Below are 13,730 nucleotides of genomic sequence, written 5' to 3'. Positions count from 1 at the left end.
TATATGTATTTTATAGATCTGTGTCTAGTTAATAACATGTATTGGTAAGAGCTACACAATTACACAATTATACTGTATTATAAACTAAAAGGTATATTTTTATACTGAACTCTAACAGAGATACAGATCAGAACAGAATAGAACAAGTCTTTCTGTGAGAAGCTTCATTCCACAGCTTTAATATCAAACCCAATCACTTCCATCTGATCTATATAAATGCAGCACTTCGGGATTTCCTCATTTCTAATGCTAATGTAAACCCAGACAGCGTGTGGTAAAATCCGAGACGGATCCTCACAATGGATCTGGTTCAGAGTTCACTTTCACTACAGACTAATCCGATCCGGATTTTGAGCAAATCGTCACATTTATGTTAAAATATATGGACCATATTTTTTAACATAAATGTGCAACCACCCCATACCATAGCAACCACCTAGCAACAGCATAAAACCACTACAGCAACCACCTAATACTGTTACTGTGCCAGAAGGAAACATATTAATATTACCTATTAGATATTAAAGTCAGATATGTACTTTAAATACAGATTAGAATCACATTCTACTATAAGAATAACTGGCTGGTTTGTTAAGTGTTTCTCTGTGTTTAAATACAGCACGGGGTTCTGACTCTGGTCCAGGAGAAACTCTGTTCTCAATATTTAAAAACTGTAAAATATGCAGATCACAGCTCCAGGATTAGAGCTGAAACCATTACAATACAAAACTACTTTACATATTAAACCCATCACTTAATTTACTCACTTTAGGACAGGAGGTCCTCCTCCACTGCTGGAGTTCTGAAGATCCATCATTTACTCTTCTTCATTCACACACAGCTGAACACTGCCGACACCGACCCCTGAGAACAGATCAGCCGTTACAATAAAACCTTTATTCTTACAATAATGACATTATCATCAGAACTGCATTAAACAATACCTGATAAACTAACAAAACAAAACAAACAGAGAACGATACATAACAGTGTGATTTACCCTCATTACACATTATTCTACAGATTACAGAAACATTTACTGTTATTATAATTATTATAATTTAATTATTATTAGTAATATTACTGCATTACACAACATTATAAATATATACACTGTTCTATTATTATTAATGATATTATTATTATGTTACTGAATCAGAATAGAGAGATTATTTAAGTATAATATAAAACAGCAGGATTAAAAACACTAACACACCACGTGATCTTGAGCTCCGTTGCTCCCCCTGCTGGTTAAACAGCGCTACTGCATATAAACACGCCTTTATAGCAGCTCCGTGTTTTTATCTCCCCAACAGATCAAAGCCCACATTAAGCAGTAATGCGCTTTAAACAGCATAAACTACACTGTGATCAATAAATATCAATCTATATCTGCGCATTTCTCTTCACTTTACAGCATTATTGATCTGTTACAGCTGATTGTTCTCCAGCCGGTCTGATCTAGACCAGGTCCAGGTCTGATCCAGGCCCGGTTCAGATCTCCATGCTGATCCTGGTTCTTCCAGTGGAATCGGACACTGAGCTGAGCTTAAAGAACCGGTTCTGGATCTGAGGAACCTTTAGAACCGGTTCTGACTTTAAGTTCTACATTCTCTTCAGTTCTGAACTTACAGAGTAAATCCAGACTTCTGTCCTCTTCTAATGGCGGAGACTGAACTTACTTTCACTTCCTCCTTCACCTGCGTCTCACCTGTCTCTCTCTAAGCCCCGCGCCTTTCTCTCTCAGAGCGAATAGACGCTGAGTGGGCGGAGCGATTGTTCGTTTTTGGCTATTGTAAGCCAATCATATCACAGAGCCGAATGGAATGTTTGAATATTCATGAGTGTGAAGTTTCTCCCACACAGCTGTAAAAAAAACCCCACAGTTTTCAGACGGGTGTTCTGCCGAGTTCAGCTACCCATTCAAAAGTGCTCCTCCCCGCACTGCGCATGCTCTGACCCATATTTTATAACGTTTTCATTAGTTTTTCATGATGATTCTGTTTTCCATGACAGCAAGCCTGAGCTCACTGTCATTATTTATTTAAGGGTTACATAAAAGTAAATCTTAATTATTAAATAACAACAATAAACAATAAAAAAATGTTTCTAATCACCTCTTTTACCTTAACTATACAGTTATCCTACCTACACTTCTGCCTGGAGAATGTTCTAATATGGAGCTTTTTTGTATTATTACTTTAAATATACACTAGGAGAGCAATGTAGCACAATTCCTCAACACCTGCTGCTCTGTAAAAATCACTGCAGGGTAAATTTACTGCTTCAACAGAAGAAGAAGAAGAAGAAGAAGAAGAAGAGCAGTATAACTGATCTCCTCTGAGCTGATCTGAACAGGGTTTGAAAATTTAACTTACTGTATTTATGGAGGCCCATCATAATTTACTGTTCATTACACAGTCTCAGTGAACAGCTCTCATTTACATATAAAAACACCTTATTTATGTATCATTGTTTGTGTTAAAATTATTATAATTATAAATGCAGTTATTTTAGCTAACACTTCCACTATTCGATCAGAAAAGAATAATAAAATAATCACATTTATTGGAATATCAGTGTGTATCTGAGGACCTGTATAAACCTTATTCTGAATAATGATTCTTATTTATTTATTCCCAATACATCTGTTCTGTTCAAACACCGTAGCCACTAAATCATTTAATTTACCACTCAAATACAAATTCAGACGCATTAAATAACTAAACAATGTCTTCTTGATTATATCTGAACTGTTGTGTTAATCCTCCAGCCTGATGCTTCATTTACACTATCTAGCACTGAGTCTTGTGAAGCAGTTTTGTGTTAAATCCACCCTGTTCACTCTGTAACACAAGCACCCGTCCACCTGACCCTCTATTTCTGTATACATTTATTACTGTGAAAAATCTGATTCAACATGCCATCATATTAATAATGCACTGTGTGTATTGAATATTGGAGTAAAATAAATGATTTTGGGCAGATATAATCTGCTTCTGATATATATAATATATGGATCAATGATAAATATTTTTTAACAGGACAATTTTAATATCGTAACAATAAAAGTATCTCTTGTAATTGTTCAAACATTAAAAAAGTTGTGTACACATACATTAAATTAAAATTTAAAAAGTCATTATCCACAAATTCACATTGACCTTACGAAATGTCAAATGTCATGCATTTTCAGCACATGCCGGATACTGCCCAGCCAATCACAGCTTCTGGATAGAGCTCCGCATACAAAAATAAAAACGAGAAATCAACAAACACAATTCCAAATTTTAGAGATCATAATTTTGACAAGCATATCAAGCTTCAAAGTACAGCCTGATTAGCCATTGATGAAGGTTGCATATGTAAACATTAAATTATTTTAATAGTAAAATATGATTTCATTGAATGTCATAAAACAAATAACAAATATTAATAAATAATAAATATAATAATAAATATTATATTTTGCATACACGTTGAAGAGAAAAAATATGAGATTAAACAGCATCAACGGACATTAGCTAAATATTCAGATATTCCAATAAAATGCCTTCTCCATTCCCGCGTGCTCTGTGGGCGTGGATGCAGTGATGTCATTCAAAAATCCTTAAAAGTCTTCCGGAGTAGGATGCTCTCATGTATCTTCCGTTTAAAGCCCCTTCGAGGATGATTTTAAGCGGCTTCTTTCGTCTCCTAGGGTATTCGGACAGACGGAAAGATGGCATCACAAAATCAGTTTCCGGGTCACGGAGGAGAGGAGGAGGATCAGTAGGAAAAAGGAAACACTTTTGGGGTTTCTGGATGCAGTTCCACTTCCAGTCAAACTAGAAAAAGCGCATATGGCGTGACTGTTCCAATCACATTTCACAAAGTTAGATTAGCAGGGTGAGTGGTGAGCTCCCGGTCTAACTCGAGGATAAACACTCACTACCCTTCGGAGGTGGTAAATGCAATGGGAGATGGGTTTGGCATTTTCAAACTTCCGAACTGCATCGCAGGGATATTGACGGACTGAGAAATCCCAAAGAGAGGTTTCCACTGACTCCATTCAAGTTCAAAGTGAGACCCGCACTTTCAGTTTAGGGAGGAGAGACTTATTGATGACTAAATAACTCATTTTATGGAGGATCTCTCCGCCCACATCTCCAGTATAGGTGAGATGTCATTAGTGTTCAACTCTACGGTAGAGGTCTGCACTCCCGCGGGAGTCGCGGGACCCGTCAGAATATCCTGCGGCGCGGGACAGAACTGAATTGTTATTGGCGGGAGCGGGACCACATTAACATGTAGTCCCGCAATTTGATAAATAGTTAAGGAAATAATAATAATCACGCTATGATTCATGCGCACAACAAAAAAGTAAAAAAAAAAGTTTAAAAAAGCAGTCCCGCGCAGGCCTCTACTCTACGGCACATCTCAATATTCAAGGATATACTGAGCACTCAGATATAAGTGCCTTCCATTTCTGTTTTCTGAATAATTGTGCTATTTGATGGCTTTATTATTTAATAATGACCAGGTAGATAGTACTGGTTTGTAGTATAGGCTGTGTGATTCCACTGAGGACCCAAGTGTTGGTTGGGTCCAAAGGGGGTGTTAGGATTCCCCAAAGTTGGAGATTACTGTTAATTTCCCTCTGTTTAGGAAATTTATTTTATGTTTTTGTGTTGATTAAGCAGCCAGGGTAGAATGTACACTGTTACACTGTTACTGGAGGTAAATATGCCTTACGATGTAAAAGCTTTTGCTTTTAATGTAAATGGGTTTATTAGCCCTATAAAAAGAGACAGGGTGTTGAGGAGATTAAAAAGGGAAAAAAATACTTGTCAAGGTTGTTCATAATCCCTTTAGACATGAGCTCTCACATTGAAAGCCGTAAAATAAATATTTTACCCAGGCTGTTATATCTTTTCTAAGATACACTAGTAGAAATCCCTGTGAGTCACTGGAGGGAGTGGGACAGACAAATATCCTGATTTGTTTGAAATGGAAAGAAACTGATGATCTACAACATTGCAACAGGACAAAGGAGGATTAGCACTCCCAGATTTTAAAGAATATTATTAATCGGCTCAAATAAAGTACTTGATCCTCTGGTACAAATAATGTAGTCAAGAGTCCGAGTCAAGACTAAGATTTTTGAGTTTGAGTCAAGACTGAGACCAGATAAAGATTTAAAATAAAAACATTAAAATATCTTCTCTGTTCATCAAAATTACGCTAATCTGTGTCTCTTCTAAAAAATAATCAGAAGTCACCACACGAAGTCAGCTAAATCAAATTCTAATCATTTTCATTATAAAATGTAAAATAAAACAATCACAATTTGCCCTCAAACAGCTCATCTCTAAGGTTAGCTAGTTTGTCGCTAAGGTTAGCTAGCTCATGCTTTAGTTCTCTCCCCGGTAACATTAGTATTTTAGCTAGCTCATCGCTATGATTAGTTAGCTCATTATTAGCTTTAGTTTTTTCCCCGGTAACATTAGTATTTTAGCTAGCTCATCATTAAGATTAGCTAGCTTGTCAATAGCTTGTCAATAGTTCTCTCCTGGTAACATTAGTATTGTGGCGTTGCCACTGGGATCTTAGGGGTTAAGTGGGGTGCCACGTAGAGAACAGGTGCCAGCCAACCGTGATAGAGAGCGAACAGGGAGGGGCTGGTTCGGAACTGGGGGATGGGGAGAGCGGGAGAATTCTAGAAAGTGTTCTTTTCTCTCGTAGGTTCGAGGTTGTTGATGTATAGATTTATTTTTTATGTGGATTGAGAGGAATAAATCTACGGAGAAAAAGATGCAAGAGAAGAGTCTCCAGTGTGCCGTCCTTTAGGCCAGTTCGTCCACAGTGGTGTCAGAAGTGGAGCTAACCGAACTCATGAATGCCGAAATTCGGCGGCTGGAGGACGAACTGGGATACAGGAGGAGGCATCGTGTGACGGCGGAGGGCCAAAGTTATGCGGTCACTGACGGGATCGACGAAGGAGAAACGCTGGACACAAGCACGCAGAGAACAAAGCGTGAGGCAAGATGGCCACGTGCGCCGAGAAAGGAACCGGCGCCATGTGGCACAAGGCTCCCACCCGGCGCGAGATCGAGAGCTGAGCAGACGACGGCGCCAAGCTGCGCAGCGGCACCACCCAACCAAATAGGGGTGCGGTCGACCCATGCGCTGGGGAGCGGGACAGATGTGGGAGGCGATGCTATAAAAACAACAGCGGCGCTGGCCACGAATGCACACAAGACACAAGGCTGGCAGCTACCAAGCTTTAACGGAGATGCCGACTGGGCAGGCTTCGAAGCCCAATTAAACATCGTGTCGGAGCTATCCAGATGGTCCGAGCACGAAACCGCCGCCAACCTCTGCCTACCTTTGCAGGACGGTGTGCTGGGTGTACTGGTGGAGCTGCCGCCATCAGACAGGCTGAATCTGAGCGCCCTGAAAGCAGCACTGAGGGCGCGTTTCAGCCGCCAACCCCCAGAGGCCATCGCAAAACACCTGCTGCCGGAACGGCGACGGCAGAGCGGTGAACTTCCAGTACTCGCATCAGAGATCTCGCTGCTGGTGAGGCAGGCCTACCCAGACTTCTCGGGGGGAGTCCAGGCAAGGCTGGCTCGGGACCAATTCTTGAACGCGCTGAGACCAGTGGAGCTACAAACGCACGTATGGCTGGCGGATCCGGTATCCATAGAGGCAGCTGTAGCGGAGGTGGAACGGGCGGAGCAGATCCTGTCGGGGCGCCCCGGACCGTGGAGAGCTGTGGGGCAATCTGGAGGTGGAGTGACGGGAGCCACGAGCGCGAGAGAGAGCTCAAGAGTCTGCTGGAACTGTGGTCTGAGGGGACACAGGGCTGCTGTTTGTCAAGCCCCGGGAAACGGATACGGGGCCGGCCGTTGAGGAGTGGGGTGGCCCAGGACAAAAATGTTTTTTCCTCGTTGTCTTCTGCTCTTGTCAAGAACCATGCAGGACAATTCATTGACTGTTTATTTGGCGAGATCACGGTAAGCGCTTTACTTGATACGGGGTCATCGGTGTCGCTACCAGATGTGGCTCCTATTTTGGGATGCGAGTGCGCTATTGAGGGGAATGGGGACACGTCCGTGGTCACAGTTATGGGTGAGGCTATACGGATGAAAGGGCGGGTATTTACTGATTTTAGACTCGGGCATGGTTCCTTCACACACAAGTTTCTTATAGCTGAGATCAGGGATGAGTGCATATTGGGTTTAGACTTCTTGAAGCAGAACGGTGCGCTAATCGACTGTAGCCGGGGCACAGTGTCATTTAATGGGGAAGTGATGAACGTAAGGGAGGTCCTGGTCGATAGCAATCCAGGGGTTAATCAGCGGGCGATATCAGAATACGACCCGTTGCAAGAGCTGTGGGACAGGAGCGTTAAGCATCTGTCGGGGGAGCAGGGCGCTAAACTAGATTCATACCCACTGCCGCGTATTGACGACTCTTTGGAACAACTGTCTGGGTCAGCATGGTTTAGTACACTCGATTTGCGTAGTGGGTATTGGCAAATTCCCTTAGCCGAGTCGGACAAAGAAAAAACTGCTTTCACGATTGGGACTGAACTATGGCAGTTTCGAGTTCTGCCGTTCGGGCTGTGCAACGCTGCGGCAACATTCGAACGCTTGATGGAGCGCGTATTAGAGGGCATCCCCAAGTCCACCTGCGTAGTGTACCTGGATGATTTGTTGGTCCACGCACCGACCTTTGCCTCGGCTCTGGGAAATTTGGAGCTAGTATTGAGTCTGATTACTGCGGCTAATTTGAAGCTGAACCCGGCTAAGTGTAATTTACTGAAAAACAAAGTGAACTACTTAGAGCACGTAGTGAGCGAGGCGGGAATTGCGACAGACCCGGAGAGAACTAAAGCCGTAAGAGATTGGCCAACGCCGTGTAATTTGAAACAGCTAAGTAGCTTTTTGAAGCTAGCGTCATATTATAGAAGATTTGTGAGGGGATTCGCTGAGATTGCTGCGCCCCTGCATCAGCTGACAAAGGGCGGCACTAAATTCAAGTGGTCGAGCGAAGCTGATCATGCTTTTGGGCTGCTAAAGAAGCGCTTGTGTGAGACGCCAATTCTGGCGTACCCTAAACTGAACGAGCAGTTTGTGGTCGATGTGGATGCGAGCGATCACTGCATTGGGGCAGTCCTGTCACAAATTCACGACGGGGCTGAACGCGTTATCTCATATTTTAGCAGGCGTTTGGATAAAGTGGAGTGGAACTATTGCGTTACACGCAGAGAGTTGTTAGCTGGTCTAGAACACTTCCGACCGTATGTGTATGGCGTCCCATTCCTGCTGCGTTCAGACCACGCCTCGTTACAGTGGCTCATGAGCTTTCCCATGAGGATCCCACTGACAGGTGTGACGTCACCCAGTACGTGGTCCCAAGGAACCTGAGAGATGAAGTACTGCGCGCGGTTCACGGTGCGACCGGCGTGGGGCACTTTGGGGTGACGAAAACACTTAAAAGCCAACGCTTTTACTGGCCAGGGGGCCGAAATGATGTAGAACTCTTCGTACACTGCTGTGATGTTTGCGCTGCGAAAAAGGGGCCCGCGCGAGCACCGAGAGCTCCGTTAGTGCCGATGCAATCCGGGTGTCCGATGGACAGGGTGGCGGTCGAAGTAATGGGTCCATTCCCGTTGTCTGAGGCGGGTAATCGGTTCGTATTAGTAGCTATCGATTATTTCACTAAATGGCCAGAGGCGTACGGAGTACAGGACCAGAGTGCAAGGGGCGGGTTCGGACTGGGGGATGGGGAGGGCGGGAGAATTCTAGAGAGTGTTCTTTTCTCTCGTATGTTCGAGGTTGTTGCTGTATAGATTTATTTTTTATGTGGATTGAGAGGAATAAATCTACGAAGAAAAAGATGCAAGAGTCTCCAGTGTGCCGTCCTTCGCCACAGTATTTTAGCTAGCTCATCACTAAGATTATCTAGCTCATCATTAGCTTTAGTTCTCTCCCCGGTAACATTAGTATTTTAGCTAGCTCATTGGTAATGTTAGCTAGCTCATCGATAGGGTTAGCTTGCTCATTGCTAAGGTAAACTAGCTTGTCACTAGCTTTAGTACTCTTATCGGTAACATTAGTATTGTAGCTAGCTTGTCGCTAAGGTCAGGAATGTTTCTTCTTGATTCACAAGAGTATAACTCCAGTGAGCCAGTGAAAAAAGAGCATGTTCCACTGAAGAGTTAATGTACAATTCCTAAACAGAATCACTCAAGCAGCTCCTGCTAATCTTCTGATAAGTGTAAAAGTTTGTTTACAGCAGCAGCTGCAGTTCCTAGTGAACGCACCGTGCGCAGCGCCATGCTTTCAAAACACAGTGAATATGTGAAAATATGCCATTTTACTGCCAACAGTCGAGAGAGAAGTTTTGAATGCAAGCGCCTATTTTGTGTGTGTGTACATGTAAATATGTAATTGGACAATATCAATGTCAATCAAAGTGGAGGGCCCGTTTAGATTTTATGTGCATTTTCTTTGATGATGCATACATTTCTGAGCACTTTTTAGCATAAAAGTTTTCACGCTCTGTGACTAATCCCTAAAAAACAAAGCATGCTGATTAAAAATAGATTTTAAAGAGAACATCTGTGGTTAAATGGAAAGCTGTATATTATTTTTATTTCTTAACCCTGATGGATTAAATTTTGATGGGGAAGTTCAGGATTTAAATACTTCAGTGAAAAATAGCTTTTCTTCATCTTGGGTGAGAAAGCTAGTTAATATGTATAAAACGTTTTTAAATGGGGTTTAAACTGTATTTTGTAATTGTTGCAGGTGTGTATTATTTTAAGATGATAAAAGTTAAGTTAGTTTTTTTGTATGAAGATTTTGATGTTTAGCTCCTGACTGCTGTCTGATCTGAGGGTGTCACCCCTCCCGTCTCACCGCCTGCACTCAGACACACACAACTTCACACACACACACACGCACACACACACACACACACACACACACACACACACACACACACACATACACATATATATATATATTGAAGGGTGTGATTGGAGATAACCACACCTTCACACTCTTATTCTTAAATGTTTTAAAAATAAATACATTAATAAATACATTTATATATACAGTTATTATTTTTACTGTTCACGTTATAATTCACTTAATAACCTTATGATCTCTGCTCTCTTTTTAACTGTCACAATGACACAAGGCTTTGGAGGTTGTTTTTACTTTTTCAGAAATCAGGAAGGTCAGAGTGTTTTCATCAACAGGGAGAGCTGTGAGGAGAACGTGACCCTGAGTGGCAGAGAAGCTTCACTGCTGTTCTGGGACCAGTGCATATGAACTAGGAGACAACAAGCTCTCTGAGTGAAGTGCTGGGAACCTCTCCTCAGATATCCAGCGCATGCCTGTTCTACACGGCGTAAAGTCACACACAGGCCAGAAGATCTTTCCATCCACTCTTTTCCACTGTTTCATCTTCTCACAGACTTTAGGACACTTAAGGACTGTCTGCTGTGTTCATGAAGGACACAGTGCTGAACAACATCATGATAAGAACCTGTTGCTCAGACAGGCTGGAGCGGATCACGTCATTGGAACTGGACAACAAACTGTTTACTGGACTCTGCTGACGTAATCATATGATAAGTTCTGTCCAATCACATGTCATTTGCAAAATGTATAACTGCTTGGATGAAGTCTTTCTTTCTCTCTCTCTTTCTCTCTCTCTCTCTGGGTTGTGAATGTGTTGATCTATCGATATTTTATTCGTTGATGTACTTTTACTGTTTTCTAATATATATCAATTAATTTTTGTTCCTTTTATATATCTGTAATGCTGAAACTATTTTTCAAGTAAACTTTAATATATTTTAAATTCTAAGCTCTGACTCATTGGTCATCATTTCATGTTCTGAGATTTCTCACATCCGAGTTTTATCTAAGTCATGCTGTGGTAAATTACCCTACAATATATATATATATATATTATATGTGTTCCCTGTCCTATCAAAGCTGCACCTCATACAGAGGACTCGCACTCGGCCGGTCTCGTCCACAGTCTCCGAGTCCACCTCACCCCGAGACCGAGACAAGATTCCAAACAAGGTCTTTGGTCTCGAGACCGGACTCGAGTACTTCAACACAACCTAAACCCCACAGTTAATCAGACTGAGAGAAAGAACAGGAATAGTCACATTCTAAACTTTAAGCCTCCTGAACCTGACAGACTGGTTCTCATCTACTCAGCTGTTCTTAGACATTTCTGTGTAAATAAACTCAAGTCAACTCTGAACATCCAGATTCCTGACTCCTGATAAAATATACAGACTCTGATTTACAGAATCTTCCCTCTGATCATTTCTGCAGTCTGACTTTTATATCTTCTCAAATTCTGAACTGATGGATGGATACTTTTATTGATCCCGAGGGGAATTTAGCAGCCGGTAGCAGTTACACAACACAGTAGAAACAAACAGCAATAATAGGGGAGGTACAGTAAGAAAGCAGAGTAAGAAATATAAGACTACAGAGTTTCTAAACTAAGATTTGAAATATTGACAAAACCTTATTAGATATAAATAAAATAAAATGCTGAAAGAAGAATATATACATTAATATCTAAATACAAAAACTATACAAAAGTTTAAAAGTAACCAGCCGTGGATATGAGGTAGTGCACTAATACAGAATAAGTTAAGTATAAGGGATAGCAGGGAGATGGTTCTTTGCAGATGTACACATAGATTTATTTAACTCTATGTGCATTTGACGAGCTCTCCCCTCTGTGATTTAAGTTTCTAGGAGAATTAGGGACATTTCTGGATTAATCATGCTTACTTCTGATATATCAACACTGAGAGAGAAAAGGCTACGACTAGCTTCAGATCCATATCTGTAAACAACATTTCAAACTTCCATTTATCATCATAGAAGTGGAATCTACTACTGTCTGCTTTTACAGCTGCAGAACTCTTACTGGATAATGGATGGATCACCTGTACACTGCACAGAAGAGCTTGGATCCAAACTCTACTGGCCCTCACGTCCACGGATCTATCTACTGCTCAGATACATGAAGCTAAAACCAGAACTGTGAAGAGATACAGCACACGGCTTTTAATAAAGTGAAATCCCTTCTTTTACAGGTGTGAATTCTCCTTTCTATTACACCTACCAGCTGGAATTTACATTCTTTTTCTTCTGTCCTTTTTTTTATCTGTCAGCAGGGCTGAGAATGAGGAACTGTCTGTATTTTTCTTATCTTCAGAAAGAAAAAACCTGTTGGAGCACATTTTACTCACATCACAACAAAGTGTAGTTATGTGAGTATAAGTGTAGTGGTGTGAGTGTGTGCGTAGTTGTGGGAGTTTAGTTGTGTGAGTGTAGTTGTGTGTAGTGATGTGAGTGTGAGTGTGTGTGTAGTTGTGTGAGTGTAGTTGTTTGAGTGTCAGTGGCGCAAAAAGGGTGTATGCAGCCTATGCAACGCATAGGGACGCTGCACTAGAGGGGGCGGCAAATCAAAGCCCCAAATAAATTTGCGGAGCGCGGTGGGAAAGTAATGACAGGAAGCTGACGATTTCAAAACGCATCTACAGTAGTGGTGTAGTTGTGTGAGTGTAGTTGTGCGAGTGTAAGTGTAGTTGTGAGTGTGAGTGCAGTTGTGAGTGTAGTTGTGAGTGTGTAGTTGTGAGTGTTTGTGTAGTTGTGAGTGTGAGTGTAGTTGTGAGAGTGAGTGTAGTTGTGAGTGTGAGTGTAGTTGTGAGTGTAGTGGTGTGAGTGTAGTTGTGGGAGTGAGTGTAGTTGTGAGTGTGAGTGTAGTTGTGAGTGTAGTTGTGAGTGTAGTTGTGAGTGTGAGTGTAGTTGTGAGTGTGAGTGTAGTGGTGTGAGGGTGAGTGTGTGTACAGACCTCTTGTTCCTGTCTTTAATAAAGCTGGGGTCATTGGTGAGTGTGTGTGTGTGGTTGTGTGTATGTAGTTGTGAGTGTAGTGGTGTGAGTGTAGTTGTGAGTGTGAGTGTAGTGGTGTGAGTGTAGTGGTGTGAGTGTAGTTGTGAGTGTAGTGGTGTGAGTGTAGTTGTGAGTGTGAGTGTAGTGGTGTGAGTGTAGTTGTGAGTGTGAGTGTAGTTGTGAGTGTGAGTGTAGTGGTGTGAGTGTAGTGGTGTGAGTGTAGTTGTGAGTGTGAGTGTAGTGGTGTGAGTGTAGTTGTGTGAGTGTAGTTGTGAGTGTGAGTGTAGTGGTGTGAGTGTAGTTGTGAGTGTGAGTGTAGTGGTGTGAGTGTGAGTGTAGTGGTGTGAGTGTGAGTGTAGTTGTGAGTGTAGTTGTGAGTGTAGTTGTGAGTGTGAGTGTGTGTATAGTTGTGAGTGTAAGTGTAGTGGTGTGAGTGTAGTTGTGAGTGTAGTTGTGTGAGTGTGTGTATAGTTGTGAGTGTAAGTGTAGTTGTGAGTGTGTGAGTGTAGTTGTGAGAGTGTAGTTGTGAGAGTGAGTGTAGTTGTGAGTGTGAGTGTAGTTGTGAGTGTAGTGGTGTGAGTGTAGTTGTGAGTGTAGTTGTGAGTGTGAGTGTAGTTGTGAGTGTAGTGGTGTGAGTGTAGTTGTGAGTGTGAGTGTAGTTGTGAGTGTAGTTGTGAGTGTAGTTGTGAGAGTGAGGGTGAGTGTGTGTATAGTTGTGAGTGTGAGTGTAGTTGTGAGAGTGAGTGTAGTTGTGAGAGTGAGTGTAGTTGTGAGTGTGAGTGTAGTTGTGAGTGTAG

General features: G+C 42.0%; 2 protein-coding genes across 3 annotated transcripts in view; one reads left to right on the top strand and one right to left on the bottom strand.

Annotated features, from left to right (window-relative positions):
• Positions 1 to 13,730, top strand: part of LOC125801307 (zinc finger protein 585A-like) — a 188,292-nt gene that overhangs the window by 61,417 nt on the left and 113,145 nt on the right. The window lies entirely within an intron of this gene.
• The window catches only part of LOC111196763 (NLR family CARD domain-containing protein 3-like), a 43,074-nt gene that overhangs the window by 28,842 nt on the left and 502 nt on the right, over positions 1 to 13,730 (bottom strand). The window contains exon 2 of the mRNA XM_049478463.1: positions 768 to 864. Coding sequence (XP_049334420.1) covers positions 768 to 817 — 50 coding nt within the window. The 5' untranslated portion in view covers positions 818 to 864. The remainder of the gene's footprint in view (positions 1 to 767; positions 865 to 13,730) is intronic.

The sequence above is a fragment of the Astyanax mexicanus genome, chromosome 4, assembly GCF_023375975.1.
Source record: "Astyanax mexicanus isolate ESR-SI-001 chromosome 4, AstMex3_surface, whole genome shotgun sequence".
Taxonomy (NCBI): Eukaryota; Metazoa; Chordata; class Actinopteri; order Characiformes; family Acestrorhamphidae; genus Astyanax; species Astyanax mexicanus.
This window is presented reverse-complemented; position numbering and strand designations above follow the sequence as displayed.